Raw genomic sequence first — 22202 nt, 5'->3', positions numbered from 1 at the left:
CATCTGTGTGTGCGGCCGCTCCCCACGCCAGCATCACCGCCTCGGCTCCGCCTCAGATCCTCAGGTGTTAGATTCTCTTAGGAGCACCAGTCCCGGGTGCCAAGAAGGTGGTGGGCCCCTGGCCTAAAGGACCGCTGTTTGGACTCTGTGCTGGCGGTAAGCTGTATTTAGTGGTCATTCCCTACACGGGCCAATTGGCTGAGTTTTATTTCAGTTGATCACTTACTACACCTTTAAGTCGTCATTATATAAATGTGTGCAACTACTCAGAAGAAGACAGACCAAAATACTGCAGATATCCCAAAAATCTAACACCTCTCATGTACAGCACTAAGAACGTTCGACCCACCAATAACAGGTCAGAGTTATCCTGCTTCTAAAAAGCAACACTGCAATTTTACAAAGCTATCATTACGTAAACTCACCTCATTTCTTTATGGACACTTGGGATTTGATCTAATGCCATCCGGTAGAATTTAATGGCTTTGGAATAATTTCTTTGCTTTAAATAAATATTTCCCATATTCACTTTCAATCTTCCTAATTAAAAAGAGAATGAATGTATAATATTCAATGTTTTTCACTTTTCTATGATATTTCAGATGACCTTAATTCATATTCTTTGAAGCTTTTCTTAAGTTATGAAGGTTCAGCCACTACCCCAAATGCTCCCTTTAAAATAGTTATACTATTTTCATGTATTCACACACCAACGATTCTGTGAGGAAACGGAACTTAAGACAGATGGAGCCCTAAAAACACTGCTAGGGAACAACTGGGCCACGGCATGAAGCTGGAGTTGCATTCCTCCAGGGAAAACATGGGATCTTGGGGATTTTACGATTATACTTGATAACGCCACTCACATTTTAATGTGATATTAAAGAAAATGATAGTGATAAACGTCAATACTACTACCAAAAATTACACATGTAAATGCCAGATATAAATGATAGGCTCTTGGGGACAAGCCACATAAGGGAACACATGCTCCATGGACTGCATGCTCATTCTCCTTGTGAGGACAGACACACCGTTTGTTTACTATTAGGTAATATACCTCATATTAATTGTATTTCCTCATTTGTATTCGTGTGGCTTTTCAAATAAACAGTATCTTTAAGCAGGACACCTCTATATAAATATAAATTTATTTACAGCATAGATCATTTCATTGTAAAAAAACAAAAAAGGAAGGAAATGTAAATGAACACCACGCACACAAAAAAACAAACTATACTTATTAGACAAACTGACTATGTACACTTACCTGCATTGCTAAACATCTTATTTCTCACTATAACTTGATAGGTGTTTAGCGCTTCGGCATACATGTCATTAGCTGAATATTGACTGGCTAAGTTGAAGAGAACCTGAGGAAAGCAATATTGCAAGAAGACACATAATGACCATTTTAGGCCCCTTCTTTCTATAATCTTTCTGGGGACTAAAATCCCATAAAAGGTTAGCTGCTTATATCAAGACACCCAACCAATCAGGAAATGAAGCAGACCGAGAAAATCTTGCATTCCTAATGAACCAGAGCATTGAGAGACAGGTAAGGCTGCCTTCTGAGTTTCACCTTGACTTTCTGTGTATTCCTTACCTCAGGAAGACCTACAAAGAATCAGCGTGCACTGTTCATGATGCTAGAGCAAGGTAACAAGGGAGAGAGTGGACCGAATTCTCCTCACAAATGTAACTAAAGATGGAAATACCTTAAACCTTTATTTGAATAGTATTTCTCTAAATGCAAGATTACAATTTAAGTCATTAAGTTATAATAAGTTACATTGCTAGAAGTAAAAAATAATCATTATAAGTTATTCCTGAATCTAAAGATGCCACGGAATTTTTAAATATTAGCTATAAATAGTAAACATCTAAAACTTCTTACTCAAAGTTTCAATGGTCCTTTTTCCCATCTGCTTGACATATGAAGACTTGTCCCACTGAAAACACGCCCTTTTAAACAGCAGTATAAACATCAAGGAACTGTCGTTTCAGAATTAAGGAAATTTTGCTAGAAATTAGTGAGTTTTTTACTACTCTCACAGAACATTGTCTTTTTTGCCTAGTTTGAAGTTTTTGAAAATCATAGAGCATACAGCTGAAACAAGTGTAAAAAAATATTGACTGTAAAGTATAATTGAAAAATTAAAAAAAAAGAAAATCACAGACAAAAAGTCCACATTAGAATCTCATCAAAGTAACTGCACTGAATAAAGCGTAAACATTAGCAATCTTCCAGAAACAGAGTTCTTGGATGGTGGGTTTGTGAGTTCTTACTAAGTTATTGAAAACAAGTAATTAACTAACTAAATAAAAATAGATGTTTGCCCTGACCAAAGATGAACGTGTCTCATGAACTAAAGCAAAATCACTATTAATCTATTCTGGGCATCTGAGGACCGATAAGATTTTTAAAAGAGGAGAAAACCAGAAAGAAAAAAAAGGTAAAAGACTTGTGCAACCCACAAATCCTGCCGGAACATCTACTCATGTCACACTTACGGAGTAAGTTAGGTCCAGGTTGATGTTTTCTGGAGCCGTCACTTGCTCCCGCTGCCTCACCAGCACCCTCTCCTTCCTTCCCGCGTCTTTCGCCTTCTCTAAGGCCTGAAATCAAGTTCGTGCTGAGCATGCATCGCAGCACTGCGTCTGGGAAGCCCCGCACGCAGCTGCGGCAGCTGCGGACGCCCCGCACACACGCCCCCCTCGAAGCAAAGGAACCTAGGCTGTTTAAACTAGCGCTCCCGGCACGAGAGTGCTGAGTGCGATCTCTGGGGAAGAAGAGGGGTCTGCCCCACTCAAGTCTCCTCACCCCACCTCCCAGCACCTGCACGTCTGGCCAGGCCGGCTCTCCTGCCTTCTCCCGGGTCCTGAATATCTGGGCATTTTAATTCCATCTCGTGAGACAGGAATTTGGATGGACTTGTTTGGCTTCAGACAAGTCAAAGGGGGCCTGCACCCCGGTTTCGCAGGTGCGGAGCTCGGCCCGCTTCCTGCTTGGAGCGCCAGCAACCTTTCGTTCATTTCCGCTGAGAGCCTGACCCAGACGGATCAATTCAAAATGCATTTTTTTTTGAACGAGATAAAAAAGCACCAGTTCTATGAGCAAGAAAGTAGCTTTTCATACTGAACAATGCTTTCTAATGGTATTCATTCATCTGACAACTAAGTCACAGAAATTATATTTAAATGGTATGACAATCAAAGTAATGTGAACGAAGGCAAATGAAGAGGAAATATTTAATAATTTTAAAGAGCAGGGTGGGGTCTGCGAAGCGCGGATCACGAGGCTGCAGTCCGCTCAGGGGAGCATGAGGGAGGGGGAGCCTGGCAGTGCGGGTCGCCGTGCGGAGCCACCCAGCAGCCGGGTCTAACCCAGTCCTCCAGCTACAAATTTAATCGACTGACACGTGCGCATGCTTCCCCCCGGCCAAAATGACCAACGTCAAAAGTTAAAGTCAGCCAACTGTTCTGACATCAGAGCTTATGAAGCAGTTACAACTGCAGGTTCTCAAAATGATTGCTTCAGTGACAACTCAAAGGCTAGTCAATAGCAAAACAAGCCCATTTATCTGTACGCATGCGTGCACGTGTGCGCATATAAAACCAGACACGGACATATACACACTTCATGATCCCGAGTCTTACTAGTTTATGACTCACCAACTTTAAGTCTCCACAACTATTGGCAATACAGCTTTCTTCTACCAACTCATTTACCTTCTTCTCTAATTGTCTGATCTTTTCTTCTGGACTGTTAAAGAAAAAAGCAGGTATACTTGGAAATCATTCAACCACTGATAACATACTAAAATTTAAACATTTCCATTATAAGTGCTTTTAAACTTTAAAAATAGGTCATTGGTAAGACCAATGTATAAATGGCAAATGTACTACTGTTTTTAATAATTACACTACATAATTATTCACAATAGTAAAAATAGCTAACGTTTACTTAGCACAAGTGTGATTTCATACTGGGCCACATGCATCATCCTAATTATGCCATTTATCCCTTGCAGTTACACTTGATCCAAGGACTATCATTATTCCTTTACCGACGGGGGACGGGAGTTTAGGGAGCTCAGCATTACACCAGGGATCACAGAGCTAGTAAGTTAGAGCGTCAGGACGTAAACCCAAGCAAGGTAGTTACAGGACCTACGCTACTATATCATCTTCCTTCAGAGAAGGCGGGTCCTTTTTCCAGATGTCCTGGCAGATGAAAACTCCCTCTCATGCTTAGGAGAATTCAAGGCCTGTAAGGAGATAATCATTCTTCTTACTTCCTACCAGCTGGGAACCAAGAGAAGTTTTGCAGCATGGTGAGAGGCTTAGAAGCCCGACTCCGTTAGCAGCAAACACACTGCCCCAAATCAGTTCCTTTCACAGATGACATCGCTGTCGCTTTGCTGCCACTTTCTTCCAGCAAAATATCATGACACTCGAATGCACATCAGTGCCTAAGGAAAATTTTACTACAAATATATCGGACTACATCGTAGTTCTCTTAACCCTCTAGAAATGGGACTTTTTAAAATAATGCCAGAATAAATTTAACAGTATCACTTTGTCTGTAACATCATATTCTTCAGTGGAACCTAGCTATTAATTTAGTCAGGGGGGTTACAAATTTTATTAGTTTACAAAAATGTTAAAATTCTAACTGAGCAAATAGATGGTGGTTTTATAAAGGTTACAACAAATTATGGAATTCTATTTTCTAGTTGTCTGAAATACTCGAATGTCTTTAAATGTGGCCTATAGTTATTAAATCCAAAATATCAATATAAAATTTTAAAGGAAAAAATCTGTAAGAGGACTTCATGAAGACACTTGAACCATCCTGTCCCTCTCAAATGCTAAAAAAGTGAGCTTGTTTGCAGACACAGCTGGGCCCCCCACCCTTCCTGGCACGCGGAGGCAGCTGGGCGAGTCTCAGTCTCCTGCCAAGTGCTGGGTTCGGCCACAGGCCAGCGCTGCGTTCCTGAGAAATGAGAAGTGAAGACACGCCTTCCTGAGGGACAGGGGTCCTGGGAAGACTTCCTTTGCTTTTTTAAAAGGGACCTAAGTCTGAACTTTCTGGCTCTGTGGAGACATTCAGCGTGCACGGCCCTCCTGGCACCACGAGGCTGGGCGGCCCTTGAGAAACGCCAAGGGATCAGAGGGACGCTGAGCCCGGGCTGGTGCTCCCGAGCAGTTCCGTTCCCCACCCCGCCTGGCCCTCCTCCAGACTTCCTGTTACATAACAAATGTTCTTAGTGTGTGGTTGTGTGTGTGTGTTTCTGGTGTGCCTTCTGTTAGCAGCCAAAAGGATCCAGAATGACATAATATTTAAATAAAATAACATTTATCAGCAGACATGCCATCATTAACCAGAATACAAGGTAAACTGATTTTCCGTAGTTTCCTTGTCAGTCGAAAAGGGAAATCGTGTAATTTATAGAATAGCCCAAATACCGGGTTTATGAACGACGACTTAAAATGTATGATACAGAAGCAAAACTGTGGCGAACAGCGTGGGCCGTGGAAACAGCCCGGATTCCGACCTCGGTCCTGCCATCTCCCGGCGCCGAGTCCAGGCCTCTGCGCTCTGTTTCTCTCCTTCTGTGAACTGAGGCTAGCGGCAGCCGGGCCTGCCCTGAGCACAGTGCCTGGCGCGCAGCCCGCACGCAGTGAGTGCGGCCTCTAACGCTGTCTGTGAAACTGGTCGCCAGTGCATGCGACCGGGGCGCAAGGGGCTCTTTGGCTTCCCTCGCCACCAGCACAAAACTAAATGAATTCAATAAAGTAAACTTCTCAACACTGATATGAAAATTGACTTCTTACATCGACTCTTGATTTTTCTCTTTGAAATGTCCTTTTAAAATAAGCATGTCTTAGTCCATTTATAACCCCACTGGCCTTCAAGAGAATCAACACTGGCATCCGTAGAAATCAGACCTATCTTCAAGTCCGATAATATTACCATAAAACTACACAGAATACACGAGGCCATTTTTCTTAGACTTGATTCTTTAGCTAGTTCCAAGAACTAGGGGCGACGGTTTGATTACAAGTCTGCTGACATAAACTTAAAATACCTAAGAATTACGTAGTTGGAAAATGAAAATAAAAATCCGCAACAACAAAGTCAGCATGAGGACGCACGTACCTGTCTTCATTTCTGGCTTCCAGAGGAGGGGCAGGGCCCCTCGCCTGGCCGAGGGGGTCAAACGCCGTGCCTGAGACACAATCCAAGAGGTCACATTTAATCTGCGCCCCAGCGTAAGTGAAGAAAATTATGAAACCTGGCACAAGTTACTTAATTACTAATTAAGTGGCTTAGATTACCTACTTATTGAATAGGCAGGACGTTTATATCTACATAAACATTTTATATATCGAGAAATTGGTGAAACCGTTTACATAAAACTATGTAAATGAAATCTGTGTATTAACATGTAAAAACAAACATGAGATACTCTCTCGGTATCTACTTCTCCCTCACAGTAATCTATCCATAGTGTGAACTCTTAAGTTATCAATCATGTGAGTCATAACCTGGTAGTGCCTTTTTAATTGTCCTTATTGGTATAATAAACATTAATTGTCAGAATAATTTTATTTTAAAATTATTTAAGTTTTCATACATTTAAATATTATTTTTGTCTTTAATTTTTTTAAATTGAGCTCTAACTTACATAAAATAAAATGCATATATTTTTAATGTACAATCCGGTACATTGTAACAAAGCACATGCTGCTGTAACTACCACTCAACTGAGATGCAGAATACTTCCATCCCCTCTTCCCTTTCTTAATGGGGCCTAACATCGTGGCCCACCTCATAATCGATGGCGTGTTAGGTTTTATTTAGAATGGTACTAATCTTTACACATACCAAAACAGTAAAAATGTTAAAAGATCTGAAAAAAATTAGGAGATGTAATACAACACACCTCTGAACGCTGCTTTGGTGAAGCCGGCTGCTCTCACTGCTGTCATGGGTCGAGTAACTCCATCCTTAAAAGAATAAGAATCACTTAAAAGTATTCTTCCATCTGTTCTGCCTCGTCTTTCCAGCTCCATACGTCGCACCACCTTAACACTGACTTTTAATCGCCATCTGTTGGTTCTGCACACCTGCGTCCCCTGTGTCAGGCCTGTCTCTAACTTCCCTTCCCCTATATAACTGCAGTTTCTTGCTCTAAACGGCCTTCCTCGCAGCTTGAAAAGAAAAGAAAAAAGAAAAGAAAAAAACTCATGGATTTTTACATGGCACCTTTATGTAGCTGATGACTTTTGATGATCTATGCCCATGGGAGAAACCACAGAAATTGTTGTAAAGGACAACACAGGAAAAAAGGGTCCCAGAGTGTGCTGCTCAAGCCAAATGTCGGTCCCTGTGTCCCCTGCCCAGTGCAAGGTCCTCTGAGATCTCGGTGAGTAAATCCAAAGATTTCAAACAGTCCAACCTTTAGCCACAATTGAAAGAGTCAAGGTCACTCTATCATTAAAATCTTCTTTAACATTTTAAACTAGAATAATAAAGAAAAGAAGACTTTGGCAATAATATCCTATGTCACGAGAGAGGCCCCACACGTAATGCCATGTGACAGGGATACCTGGATAGCCCCCGTCATCGGTCTTCCCATCGATGATACCAGGGATGTCTTGGACTAGTGAACAGAAAACTAAGTTAAAATAATTCCAAAAAAGCCTACATTTAATTTTATACACCAAGTTGTAAAAGTTTTTTCATAACTTTTTTCTTCAATCTACCGGCAAGTAAACTGAAATATAATTTTTTCCATTGCTCACCTGAGGACATAGGACCAGAAAATACAACTCTAAAGCAGGTGTCAGCCAACTACAAACCCAGCATTTGTAAACGAAGGTTTACTGCACACAGCCACGCCCCTTCCCGCGGTGCTCCTGCACCGTGAATGCAGGGTGGGGGGTGGGTGCTGCGGCAGAGGCTGTCTGACCTGCAGACCCTAAATAAACCGTCTGGCCCTTCACAGAAATGCCTGCCGTCTCCTGCTCTAACGCATCACCAAGGAGCAAACTCACAAGGAATCCACGTGCAGGCTGCTTGTCACATGGCACAGTGACTTTGAGTACAAGGCTACTTTCTTCTTTCATATAAGGGGACAGCACAAAGGCTAGTGCCCTGGACTTCTAGTTACTGAAACTATTTCTCTGACCCTACAAAATATATTATAAAGACGAGGAGATGCTATCCCACCTCATTCTCCTATTCCCCGCCCTCCGCATTCCTCTAATATTTTATGTAAGCTAAAACATCCAAATTTGGGCAAGATTTAAAAGATTTTCCTCTATGGATTTTTATATAGCATCTTTCCTCCAAAGATCTCAAATGAAAGCAAACCCCAGATATGTGCTTTTGAAATTTTTCTTAAATTTTATCTTTTCATATATTTATTAGTAAGTTTTTAAAATTTACAAACATCATTACATTTATTTAACATCCAACTTCACATAAAATATACGAATGAGATACATGAGACTTGGCTATATCATATAGAAAATGAAAGGAAGTCAATCAACAAACACGATGTTTACAAATAGAAAAAAGTAATAAAATGTTTTCTAAAAAATTATAATCAAAATGACTAGAACATTCAATGCTATTAATCAAATGAGACTTTATAATGTTCATAACTATCCAAAATGGAAAATATATCTGGGTCATGGGCGGAAAGCTAGCCAAAGTATTCAGAATGGCCTAACGTGAACTATGTATGAGAAAAAGCATCTTAATATTTGCAGCTTAGGAAAACCTACCCCATATCCAGTAGGTACAGGTCTAGTAACTGCTGTGCTTGGTATTTTAGCAGTTATCTTGGGGAGAAAAAACATAGTTAATAGAAATCAGATTAAGCTATATAGTAGAAAACTGGAAAAGTGGAAATTACAGACTAGTCAATAGAGAAATGTTTATATATTATTTAGAATTTCTTTTGAATCATCCTAAATACTAAGGAGAAGGTGTTTTAAGCACCGAGAAGAAGACTTACGCTGGGGTTCATTTTGAAGGAGGACAGGGACTTTAGAAAGACCTGAGGTGCCAACAGGAGAAGTCAGTTTTCCTGGTGGCTTCTCTCATTTGTCATGCTTATTATCACCAGCCACTCTGTCTGACAACGGGCACAGGATCTGGAGTCAGAGCGCCTGGGTTTGAATGTCGGCTATCCTTCCACTAGCTGAGTTTATTTAATTTCTTTCAACCTAAACTTTCTTGCCTTTGAAATAAGGGTGCCAGGTAAGCCAGTCACAAACTGGTATCCGGAGCAATGGGATCACGTAGGTGGGACCGGCCTCAGCACGTCAGCTGTTAGGCATGTTCATCAGAAATGTCTGATTAAAACATCAGTAGAGAAGCTCTACTTCTAGCTATGATGAACTACTGATTTAAACAACTTTGCCACTAAGAACTAAAAAGCTGGGGACAAAACTACTTTTGTAAAAAATCAGTCTGAATACGTTAGAGAACCATGGAGGCAGTGACGATCTGCTGCAGCGATGAAACTATCCCGTCCGCTCATCCGGGAAGACGGCCACTAGCCACGCCTGGCTGTCGAGTGTTGGAAATGTGGCTAGTGTAACAAGACTTCAATTTTGAAATTTTATTTCTAAATAATTTAAATGTAAATAGCCACATATGGCTAGTAGTTATCATACTGGACAGTACAGACATACAGCCTGAATTATCTCTAAAATTCTTAATTTACAATGTCTGGCATTCAATCAAAAACAACCGGATATATGGGAGGCAAGACTATCTAACCAAGAGCCAAGAGCATAAAAGAATAAGAAGAAAGCCAGAGGTGACACGTGTAACGAAAACGTCAGGCACAGACTTCAACGTAACTATGCTCAGTGTGTCCGATGAACTAAAACACAAGACTGACGACTTCAGCAGAGAACAAGAGCTATTAAAAAAAGAATGGGAATTCTAGAACTGAAAATAGCTGAAAATAATGTAAAATGCTGGCACTGTCCAAGAAGTAGTAAAATATGAATTTATGCTATACCTTGGTAAGTTAAAAATGAGTATTGTAATCTTTAGGAAAACACTAAAAGAACAGTTAAAGATGTAAATTCCAAAGATAACAGTTGGAGGGGACGGAATTAAAAAAAAAAAATCAAACAAAAGAAGGCAAGTAAGAAAATGAAGTGTAAGAGGCAGGAAAAACAAAAACCAAATAGTCAGACAATAAATTTAAACCAAATCGGTAATTTAACTACATGTAAATGGACTAATACTTCACTAAAAGAATAAGATTATCAAACTGCATTTAAAAAGAAACTCTATTAAATGCTGCTAATAAGAAACACATCTTAAATAGATGAGTATAGAAAAGGCGGCAGTAAGAAGCTGGGGAAGACATATGCAAACATGAATAAAGGAGAGCGGGTAAACGCGATAGACTCGCACCCGACGAAACAGACAAACAGCGCTCCTAGAGACAGAAGGACACTTCATAACAATTAAAAGGCTCGATTCACCATGAAAATGTAATATTTATATTTTTCCTCCAAACATATAAAGCAAAAAGCTAAAAATGAAATTGATAATCGTAGTGTAAAACTGACTGTATTTTTCTTATTAATAACAGAATTAGTAGCCCCTCAAATCAGTAAAAGTATAGAACGCTTAAAAAACATTAAAAAATTTGACTTAATTGACAGATAACAGGTCTTAGAAAAGCTGAAAAGGAAGGACAGGGTTCAGCACTTTCTTCCATGAAAACAAACTGAAGGAAAGAGACTATTCTTCTTTTTAACCTCTTTCTCAACTAAACCTGTCTTCCCGCTTGTTATTTTCAGCACTGGACAGCTCTCGGACGCAGTGGGACTGCCTTGCACCTCACCCTCATGCCCTTCTCCACCTCTCCAAGCCAGTCTGAACTGCCACAGCCTCGAGCCCAGCCTCTCTGACTGTCCCAACCAGTGGCAAGTAACCTTCCTAGTCCCTAGCACTGACACTCTTTCACGGCCCTCATTACATTCGCCTTGTCGTGTCCGAGTCCATTCTGTTCTCCTAAGATTAAAAAGGCCCTTAGGAGCTAGCAGGTCACCCCTCATAAGTGAGCCCACCTCCTTTCATGGGAAAGGTGCACAATTTTCCCATTTAATGTAACAAGTAGGAGCGATGACAGTATCATTCAGCAGGGGTCAAGAGACCCGAGCTCTACTCCAGGTTCAGACAGCGGCGAGACCACTGGCCTCTCCGGGCTTCAGTATCCTCAGCTATAAAATGAGGGTCTCTGAGGTCACATCTAAAGGTCATGGAAGAGCTGGCCTGGTGAAATCATCACCTGGTGTCTGATCCCCGAGATCACTACACCGGAGACATGTTCGCAGATTTAGACCACGCCATGAGAGGATGACTTAGGAAGCAGCTGCAGTGTGCAAAGAGCAATGAGCAGGCCAGCCTGCCTCTTCAAAGCGTAGCAGCCAGTTATCAGCTTAGCGGAGAACTCAGCCTGGGGTTTTCCTTCCGTAATGAAGATGACTTAAAATTAATGCAAAGCTGTGGAGTGTGCAGTCATAAGTCAACAACTGGGAGGTGACCTCTAGGCCCGTGGAGCACCTGCCTGATAGTCTTTGTTTGCCTGGGGCTTTGCCCACCACACAGTGCACCAGCGTGACTTACAGCGGGCGCCTTGGGGCACACAGTTATCAGTGCCAACCTCCAGAGGTATCAGCCCTGACCTCCAGGAGGGCTGGAAGCTAACGGTCAGCCCCGCGGACAGTATGTGCCGGAGTCCCGTAAAATCTGGACACCAAAGTCATGGCTGGGCTTGCCTGGGTGGCCATACTCGTAAATATTGTCCTGTGGTCACATTCGGTGGCCGGCGGGCACTCATGCCACCTAGGACTCCACGAGAAAGGACGACGGGAGGTTCCACATTTGGATCTCCAGACTCTGCCCTGTGTGTCTCTGCCCTTGGTGGCGTTTAATCTGCGAACGTCCCCTGCGATAAAACTCAAGGATGGCAGCTCCCAATGAGTCCCGCGAACCTCGTCAGAAAATCACAAACCCCGAAGGTAGTCTGGGAGCCCCGATCTGCAGCTGGTATCGGAAGCGAGGACAGTGTCCCCTGCATGCAGGGGCCGTGCTAAACTCACTGGCATCACGTGCTGGGCAAGCTGCTCGCGGCCCCTCTGTCCTCAGTGGGTTAGTGCCGGCCTCCACTTTGCTAAACAGTACATGTGAGGGAGAGGAGCAGGAAGAAGTGATCGCTGAGGGAGGGGGGGCGGGGCCCTTCGGCCAAGCAGAGCGGCTGCTGCACCCCGCTTCTCGACTCCGGCACCACTGACCCACAGCCGGACAGTTCCTTACCGAGGGGCGGGGGCTGTCGCGTGCACTGTATGGCGTTTAGCAGCATCTCCGCCTGCTGCCCCCTAGTGCCAGTCGCAGTCACCCAAGTTGTGACAACCAAAATATCTCCAGGGCAAATGTCCCCAGGGGCAGGTGTAGGGGGAAACTGAGAACCACTGCTATGTGGAGTGGGCAAGTGGGGAGAAGCAGTTTTAAAAAAAGAAATATTACAGACAGAACTTTCTATACATCACTATTTCATTTAGCGCCAACTTCATTTATTTTCAACCACGAAAGAAGCTTGGCAGATTTTGTGCATTGTACAAGCACAGATGTCTATGCTTTGCATGATGTACATAGAAATTTTAATATTACTGAAGAATCACTCTGGCAGTTTATGTACTGGTGGAAGATTAATTAATGGAGGGTCATTGACCCAAGGGAGGAGCGATTTGTAAATTAAGCCCCAATGCTTTGAAGGATTGATATTTATGTAACTTTAAAAACTAGAAAGGCAAATATTTTTAAAACAATGAGTGTTTTAGGGAAACATATTCCAATGCTTTACATATTCTTAAAAGCATAAAAAATTCTTTGATCTAAAATACCTTAAAATTCACTTACTGAATACACTGAAAACCACAAAACAGTGTTGAAAGAAATTAAAGAAAACACAAATAAAAAGACATCTGTGTTCACAGATTGGAAAAAATATTGTTAAGATGTCTATACTATCTAAAGCAATCTACAGATTCAATGCAATCCCTACCAAAATCCCAGCGATAGTTTTTGAAGAAAGAGAAAAATTCATCCTAAAATTCATTTGGAATCTCAAGGGACCCTGAATAGCCAAAACAATTTTTAAAAAGAACAAAGTTGGAGAACTCACACTTGCCACTTTCAAAACAGATTACAAAGCTACAGTAATGAAAACAGTGTGGTACTGGCATAAAGACAGAAAAATAGGCCAACAGAACAGAATAAAGAGCCCAGAAATAAACCCTGATATATTTGATCGAATGATTTTCAGCAAGAGGCCAAGACCACACAGAGGGGAAAGGTCGGTCTCTCTAACAATGGTGCTGGGAAAACTGTACAGCCACATGCAAAGGAATGAAGTTGGACCCTCATCTTACACCATACACAAAAGTTAACTCAAAATGGATTAAAAGCCTAAACGTAAGACCTAAAACTATAAAACTCTTGGAAGAAAACATAGGGGAAAGTTTCATGACATCAGACTCAGCAGTGATTTCTTGGACATGACACCAAAAGCACAGGCAACAAAAGTGAAAATAGATGAACAAGATGATATCAAACTTAAAAATGTTTTTGCATCAAAAGATACAATCAACAGAGTAAAAAGGCAATCTGCAGAATGGGAGAATATATTTGCAAATCATATATCTGATAAAGGGTTAATATCCAGAACTCCCAGAACTCAACGACAAAAAATCAAGTAATCCAGTTTAAAAATGAGCAAAGATGATAGACAAGTGGGCAACAAGCACATGAAAAGATAATCAACCTCACTAATCATCAGAGAAATGCAAACCAAAACCACAATGAGAAATCACCTCATAACCATTAAAATTGCTACCCTCAAAAAAAGGGAAAATTATAAGTGTTGGCAAGGATGTGAAGAAATTAGAACTTTTGTGCACTGCTAGTGGAAATGTGAAATGGTGCAACTGCTATGGAAAACAGCATAAAGGTTCCTCAAAAAATTAAACAGAGGGTGTGGCTCCAGAGTGTAGCGGTTAGCACGTCTGCTTTACATGCAGAAGGTCCTGGGTTCGCGCCCCAGGTGGAGCAACGGGCCAGGCCCCAGGTGCATGCCAGGAGCGTGTGGGAGGGGCTGGGAGGTGACACTCTGCCTTCAGAGATCCAGTTCTTAAGGAGAAACGGCAACATCCACAGGTCAGGGGTGGAAGTGGTGAGGGTGGGGGGAATTAAAGAGGGGCACAAAGAAAAAAAAATAAAGAGAGGACTGAGTAAGACCCAGCAATCCCCCTTGTGGGTACGCACCCAAAGGACTGGAAGCAGGGTCTCAAGGAGACATGCGCACACCCTGTTCACAACAGCCAGGGGGTGGGGACACCCAAGTGTCCACAGAACAAAATGTGGTGCAGACACAGTGGAACATCACTCAGCCTTGAAAAGGAAGGAGATTCTGACGCCTGCTGCAATGTGGATGGACCTCGAGGGCACTGTGGTCAGTGAAATAAGCCAGACACAGAAAGACAGACTGTGTGACACCACTTATCAGAGGTACCTAATGTAGTCAAATTTATAGGGCCAGAAAGTAGGAGGGTGAGTGCAGGGGCTAGGGGAGGGGAGTGGAGAGCTAGTGTTGAGTGGGGTCGAAGTTTCTTTTGGGAAGATGGACGAGTTATGGGGGTATGGTGGTGATGACTGCACAAACATGTGAATGATTATATTCAACACCTATATTTAATGCTAAGTTAACTGTACATTTTTAAATGGTTAAGATGGTAAATTTTATGTTATGTGTATTTTACTACAATAAAAAAAAAATTCACATACCGGCGGTCTTCTGCCATGACTAGTTCTCACAGCTTGCTGAAAAGCTGTGTCATTCTCCAATTCCTAAAATGAAAGGCAAATTTAACATTCAATTTGAAGTGAGAGTTTTTTAAAACGTGTTGAGCTCCTCCGTTTGGTGTTCAAGATCCCCTATGATTCGTCTGACCACGATTTTGAGAGAAAGACCACAGTCACATAACTTTACTACAGTAGATGGTGATCACTGCTCTACTTTATTAGTAGTTGTTACTCTCTTACTGTGCCTAATGTATAGATTAAACTTCATCACAGCTGCGTATGTGTGGGGGAAAATGGAGTACACAGATACAGGGTTCAGCACTGCTGGTAGTTTCAGGTGTCCACTGGGGGTCTGGGGACATGTCCCCCATGGATAGGGGGGCTACTGTACTTTCCACAAAAATATACTTAATTATTAAAAGTAAATACAAATGATACACAAAAATAGAGTCAATATTAATGAACTTTTAAAAACTCTAAAGACAAAGTAAAATATAACTAGGAGTTAAAACAGTGAACTTGAAATTAATTTTATTACGTGCAAGCGTTCTTCTTTAATTTCTACATGAAATAATCTTTATGATCGTCCAAATCAACTAAATAAAATTAAATAAGCACACAGTTGTCAGGTAGCCACAAAAACTAGGCAATCTTCACATGAGGTATAAAACCCAAGGCAACCTTCAGCTTAATTAATTATAGCACTTCAGAAGAACTTTTAGGAAAAGAAAGTCTTCTAGGATTCCTAAACAATTAGTAAAATGTGATTAATCAGCTCAATGAATTCTAACTAACTGGCAAACTAAAATCTGTCAACAAATTCTCCAGTTACAAATACCAACTAACACAACTTTTGTCATTTTTTCTTTGTTCAAGATTTGATTAACAATTTGTATAATCTAGGGAATAGTTTAGCAACTGTTTCAAGTAATTCAGTTATATATTAAACTTGCTATTATTCCAGTTAATTAAGATATAAGAAAACCACGAGTAAACCAAATATCGCTTTTGCTTTACTGCATGATTTACTTTGGTCTGATATTCTGAACATTCACTTCAAATGAAATAATGAAGCCAGACTGTGATGACCTGGCATTAGGAAGTTTCTCTGGCCATATTTAAGATCTGTCGATTACATTTCTGGAACTCTATCCAAGAAAATGTTTGATCGAAATACATAAAGTTACTTATGCATAAAATTGTTCACTGCATTGCAGTTATTTACAACAGTATAAAATTGGAAATAAATATCTTATGATCAGAAAATAGTTATAATCAACTATATGTATTCGGTATTATGTAGCCATTAAAATTATATTTATTTCAATTTTTAGTATCATGAAACTTTGCTTACAATGCAGTTAAATGTAAAAAAGCAAAGAGAAAAAGTAAATGCTAATTCAATTCAAACATGCTAAAACTTAGTATGCATGAAGGAAAGAAAAATAATAAAAAGTTTACAGTAGATAGTTCTGAGTGATGGGATTATGGGTAATTTTGTTTTTCAGCGATGAGCTACATATTTTTCATACATATAACTTTTATAACTGGGAGGAAGGGGGAGACATCAGTGGTTTTCATAACTTACACTAACTTAGGAAAATGCCTGCTTTCACACAAACTTTTGGAAAGGAGTCTATGTAACCCTAACTGTGTATGTGTGTGTGTGTTTGTTATGTGTTTCAAAAGACAAGGGGATACAACAAAGCATCAGATGACATGCTCATATAGGTGATGTCTGGATGACAGGTTATAGGTCATTTTATTTTTTCTCCAATCTTCTTTGTTTTTCAAATTTTCTACAATGATCTGTATCTCCTAGATTTTTATTTCATTTAGAGAAAGTGAATGATTTCCATTTCCTTTCCTTGTTTTCTGTCTAGGTCTCAAATTCAGTCTACCATTTTTCTCCAAAGAAAAAAATAATTAAAAAATGACTAAAAGTTACATGAAAAACTCTAGACTAGAATGAGATTTCCTAAATTAAAGTCCTATAAATGCTAATATTTGATTCTTCTATACTAGCAAGTAAATTAATTCCCACATCCTTCATCCTTACTTTTTTCACACATTAATTGAAAGTAAGTTTATAAAGGTTTTGTTTGCTTTTTTACGATTCAGAAACTATAACTCTCACAATGATGTAAAAAGAATTAAAATATTCAAATATTTGTCTTAATAACAACTTTACCTTCTAAATTACTATACCACTAAATATGAAGCAGATATAGACTTGACATAAATGGATATTAATAAGAGAAAAAGCAGGTTACAAAACAGTACACACAGTATGACACCTATGACGGATACACATATATGTGCATAGGGAAGTGCTTGGTGAGATAAGCACTGTAAGTTAACCGTTCTCTCTCAGTAGTGACAATTTCGATGATTTTAATTTTTCTTTATACCTATTTCTATTTTCAGATTTTTGTATAAAATACTTATATAATTAAAAGAAGTAAAATAACTATATGACATTTCAAATTTAGAGCATTAAAAAAAAAAACAACTCGTTTTAGGGACTTCAAGTGACCTTTCGCCCTGCACCCCCAGTTGGCTGATGCTGGGGAACGCGAGTGTATGCCTGACCCAGCTGTGCTTCCACGGCGTCCTCGAGTCCCCTCCTGCTGCTGTTGTCATCGTCCCTTGGAGTTAGTAGAGTCTGCAGGAACTGCACTTTTCTAGGTGTTTAACCAGCTTACTTCATTTAAAGCAAAACAAAGCTGAGCCCAAGCTTTTAATGAACCAGCTGCTCAACAAAGACCAACGTGAGAAACAGCTAGTTTCTTACCTCAGTATCATAGGTTGGATTGTAGTCATTGTAACCAGAATAAAGGTCATCTTCATCTGTCTCTGGGGCCAGGTGTACATTTTCCATCCTCTGCACCTGTGAAAAATCGGCAATGTAAATACGTTCTTGGGATAAAAAATACTTCTTAATTGAAATAAAGTTTAACTATTTAACAACCATCAGCTCAAACTGACCTCTACACGTTTTTACAGCTTAAAATTCTTTTCATGTCAAATTCACAAAACTAGGTGTAAAACTTTCATTTATTGCCTTCATTTCATGTTTATTCCAAACCTACTACATTAAAGGATAGTGATAGAGAGGGTTCCAGTTCATCATCCTCGTTTTCAAGTACAGAAAAAAGTCGGTTACAGTGCAAGGTAGAAATCACTGCACGCCAGCCGGAACGGCTAAATTAAAAAGAACGCAAAATGTCAGCAAGGACATGTAGCCACTGGAATACTCGTATATTGTGTTGGGAGTGTAAAATGATACAATTTTGAGGAAAAAACCTGGTGGTTTCATTAAAAAAAAAAAAAAATCTCTTATGACCCAGCCATTTCATTCCCAACTATTTATCCAAGAGAAATGAAAGCATGTGTCTACAAAGAGATTTGCACAATGCTCTTGGGAGCTGTACTCACAACAGCCCCAAATGAGACAGACCAGATGATCGTGGATACAGGGCATAAGAAAACGTGGCATATTCATGCAGTGAAGTGCTACTCGGCAATACAAAACGCATTAGGATGACCGGTACGGGGTATGAGAGAACCTCAGTTCTGCTGTGCGGAAGAAGCCTCACATGGAATAGTGTGAGATGTGTTGTTTCATGGATCGGAGTTCTCGAACACGCAAAACTATGGCAGAGAACAAGCAGGGCAGCGGTTGCTTCTCGGGGGTGGGGTGGGGGTGGATGGAAAAGGGCGCGATGGAATTTCCCAGAGTGGTGAATGTTCTGCATCTTGACAAGGGTGTGTTTGGGTTACGCAGATGCATGCATTTGTGAAAATTCAGCAAATGCATACTTGTGATATCTGCTTTTCATTGTAAATTCTTGAAATAAAAAAACTAACATAAATGAACCATATTTAATACGTATAAATATTTACGGGACAGCTTAACACTTGTAAGTAAGTTCGAAATGCATAAAGATAAGATGGATAAATGGATAGGTATGTGAGAAAGCAAGTATAGAAAAATGTTAACGGTAGAATCTATATAGCAGGTGTGATGGTCACCGTAAAATTCTTTAAACTCTGCTGTACCTCGGAAAATTTTCATAATAAAACGTTGAACGAAAATGCTGCTGGTCTGGGGATCCAAACAAGAACCACCTGACCACGAGCCGCCTCGCAGCAGCTGGGCCCCCACGCGCCATGACAACAGCAGCTTCTAGAACTGGAGGCCGGTCCGCTGGACGGCGGCCGCCAGCCTGAGGCCGGTTTCCACCCGGCGAACCCGCGCCCCTCAAGGACCAACCGGCCGAGAGCGGGCCGGGCGAAGGCAGGACCGGGGCGGGCCGCAGGGCTACGCGCGCGCCGGGCCCAGGCTCCCGCCACAGACGGAGCCCGCGGAGCGGCGTCCGGCCCGGCCCGCCCCCAGCCGCCACGACGCGACCGGCAGCGACGAGCGCGGTGCGGCTGCTGCGAAGCCGTCCCCCCGAGGCCGACCGCCCCGGGGCCAGCGGCCGGGGCTCAGGGCAACGGCGCCCGCGGCTCGGGGCGCACGGGCGGGGCGCCGGTCACTGGGCGGCTAAGCCGGCCGGCCGAGGCCCCGCGCGGCCCTCACACGCCAGCCCCCGCGTCTCCGCGTCCCCGAGGGCGGCGGGGCGCCCGTGCCGGCCCCCGAGGCACCCCTGCCCCCGGGCCCTTCTCCTACCTCGCGGGCAGGAGAATGGGGCCGCCCCGCGTTTGGGAGACGCGAAAACCCGGGCGGGCCGAGAGGTACGAGGCCGTTGCCACGCGCGGATCCAAGGAAGCCTCTCCCACAGTCCTCCGCGCGGGGGGCGGGGCCGGGGAGGGGCGGGGCCTGGAAAGGAGAAGGGCGGGGCCGCGAGCAGAGAGGGGCGGGGCCTGAAGGGTTCGGAGCGAAGAGGGACCAAGCCGCTAGCGGAGAGGGGCGGGGCCGCGAGCGGAGGCGGACCCCAGGGCGGGCCCTGGCGGGCGGCCTCCAGGTGGAGTGGGAAGGAAAGAAAACCCAGATTTTATGAATCCTGATGAAATCAGCCAGAAAGCAGATGACTGAAGGTTGACACTAGGTTGCTGTGAACTACCTCATGTAGCCAGGACAGAAAAATGTGGAAATAAAGATGCAAATCGAGAGGCAGAGCAGGCAATTGCATAGAAAGATACAAAGCTGAGAGAAGCCATTCCACCTGGAGACGCACATTCGTGGTCCACCAGCTCCTGAAATCCATAGTCTTGAAGCCTGAGAGTGGGTGAGCTTGCTGCAGGGGAGGGGCACATGGAGGTACAAGAAAAGGCAGCCCAGAACAAAACCTTGGGAAGCCAGGGCCTTTTGGGAAGGGTGGGACCAGGGCAAGGCTGCTGACCGGAGTGACTTGTGCTCTGGGTGGTGACCAAGGAAAACAGGGATGTGAGAGGCCATGGACTCAGACCCGGTGGCGTCTGGGAGGCCTTGGGCGTGCTGTTCTGACAGGATTCTGCTGGAGCCGAAAGAGGGGCTCGGTGGCTCTGGTGAGAGACGCGATATTCCCTTGATTTGTTGGCCGCTGCAGGTCATTGGCAGGGCTGGTAGCCAGGAGCAAGGAACACCAGCCTTGTGGACATTTAGCCGGGGGAAGGTGGTGGGGGACGGGCATGCTCCGTCTGGTTTTCTACATGGGGTTGATGCTTGAATGGTCTCAGGGTCAGTGTTCTGCTAGTCCATGGTCGTCTGTGGCCACTCCATCTAGCTTGCCACCTCTCCATCCCCCTGCCAACCATAGACAACCATCACCTCTTGCCTGTCTGGTCACCTTAACTCCCTCACTGTCCCCACGGCTTCCTCTCCACCCCTGGGTCTTCCACCTTGCTGCCGTTCCATCTGTCCACACTGCAGCCAGTGATCAACCCTAAATGAAAACCTGGTCACACCGTTCTCTGCTTGGAGCCTTTGGTGCCCTCTCTCCCCGCTCTGCCACTACCTCTGGACAAAGTCTAAACTCCATAATGTGTCTTATGAGGTCCTTTAGGGTCTCAGTGCTCAGCATTCTTTGTTGCAGTCAGGAAAAAACAATTCTTGCCAACTTAAGCAGAAAAGGTACTTTTCTTGGAAAGCTATCTGGTAACTGAGAATTGTCAGAGAGGCTAGGAACCAAGGGCCGGAGGTCAGGGGGAGTAAGGCATGGCCAAAACCGTGCCGGCCTACGGAGATCACCTTCCCAGTTTGCTCAGACTCTGGGAGTTCCCAGGATGTGGGCTTTCCACCTGTAAAACCAGGAAAATCCCAGGCTTGCCAGGACGAGCTGGTCACCCTGCTTAGCCTGTTGTTGTGGGCACCTGCCATCTTGATACCTCGACCCCTGCCATCCACTGGATACCTGCTATCCTGCCATGGCCGCTTGTTGTCACGCAGCTGAACTCTGTTGTTTGTGGCACCTTCTGCTTTATCACTAGGCATGGGATTCCGTCACGGGCACTGTGAACCATCTCCACCATCCTGCCCGTGATGTCCCTCCCGCCTGCATCAGGCTCCCAGCTAGGAGGAGGAGCTGGCTGTGTTTAGGTCAAATGCCATGCTCTGGCCTCCAGGGGGCTCAAAGAGAGGGCGTCCGCTCCCCCAAGCTTCCTCCCACTTTTCTTGGATCCCCCTAAAATGCAAAGGCTGTTCACGTGTTGAGCAGCCAAAAATGGCAGATGCGCGTGAGCCCACCCCCTCCTCTGCTCTCCTCAGCCGCCCATTATGGAACACGCTTCTGTCAAACTGCGGGAAGGCACCGTGGCCTGCCTCACCCCGTGGCCTTCGCACACGCGGTTCTCTTTTCCCGAAGCGGCCTTTCCTTCGGTTCTCAGTCTGGCCAGCCCTTTTTCTAGAAGGCGTCCCCGATTCCTGCTGTCCCAGTTTATCAGGGCTGCGGTAACAAAATACCACAGATGATGTGGTTTAAGCAGCACAGATTTATTTCCCACAGTCCTGGAGGCGGGAATTGCGAGATGCGGGAGCTGGCGGGCTCGCCGTCCCCTGAGGCCGACCCTTGGCCTGCAGGTGGCGCCCTTCTTGCTGCCCTTTCACTCGCTCCTCCCTCTGCACGAGGCGGCCCTGCTGTCTCTCTGTGCCTTCATCTTCTCTTCTCGTAAGGACGCCAGGCAGACGAGGTTAAAGCCCTCCCTAATGGCCTCATTCCAACCTCATCACCTCTTTGAAGGCCCACCTGCAAATACAGTCACATTCGGGGGCGTCACGGGTTAGGGCTTCAGCGTGGGGATCCGGGGGGACGTGACTCAGCCTATAGCAGCTGGCTCCTGTTATGTCCTGTGTGTTCCTGCAGCATGT

At 43.5% G+C, this 22202-nt stretch overlaps 1 protein-coding gene across 1 annotated transcript in view; it reads right to left on the bottom strand.

The window, feature by feature from the left end:
- IFT88 (intraflagellar transport 88) overlaps positions 1-19712 on the bottom strand; it is a 73246-nt gene extending 53534 nt beyond the window's left edge. The window contains exons 1-10 of the mRNA XM_039863190.1: positions 19587-19712; positions 17706-17801; positions 14894-14956; positions 7620-7673; positions 6954-7017; positions 6167-6236; positions 3676-3766; positions 2515-2619; positions 1271-1373; positions 426-540 (exon numbers count right to left, since the gene is read on the bottom strand). Coding sequence (XP_039719124.1) covers positions 426-540; positions 1271-1373; positions 2515-2619; positions 3676-3766; positions 6167-6236; positions 6954-7017; positions 7620-7673; positions 14894-14956; positions 17706-17792 — 752 coding nt within the window. The 5' untranslated portion in view covers positions 17793-17801; positions 19587-19712. The remainder of the gene's footprint in view (positions 1-425; positions 541-1270; positions 1374-2514; positions 2620-3675; positions 3767-6166; positions 6237-6953; positions 7018-7619; positions 7674-14893; positions 14957-17705; positions 17802-19586) is intronic.
- Positions 19713-22202: the final 2490 nt, after the last annotated feature.

The sequence above is a fragment of the Pteropus medius genome, unplaced genomic scaffold (assembly GCF_902729225.1).
Source record: "Pteropus medius unplaced genomic scaffold, Ma_sr-lr_union100, whole genome shotgun sequence".
In the NCBI taxonomy this organism is placed as follows: Eukaryota; Metazoa; Chordata; class Mammalia; order Chiroptera; family Pteropodidae; genus Pteropus; species Pteropus medius.
The sequence above is the reverse complement of the archived record's forward strand: the minus strand, read 5'-3'. Positions and strand labels throughout refer to the sequence as shown.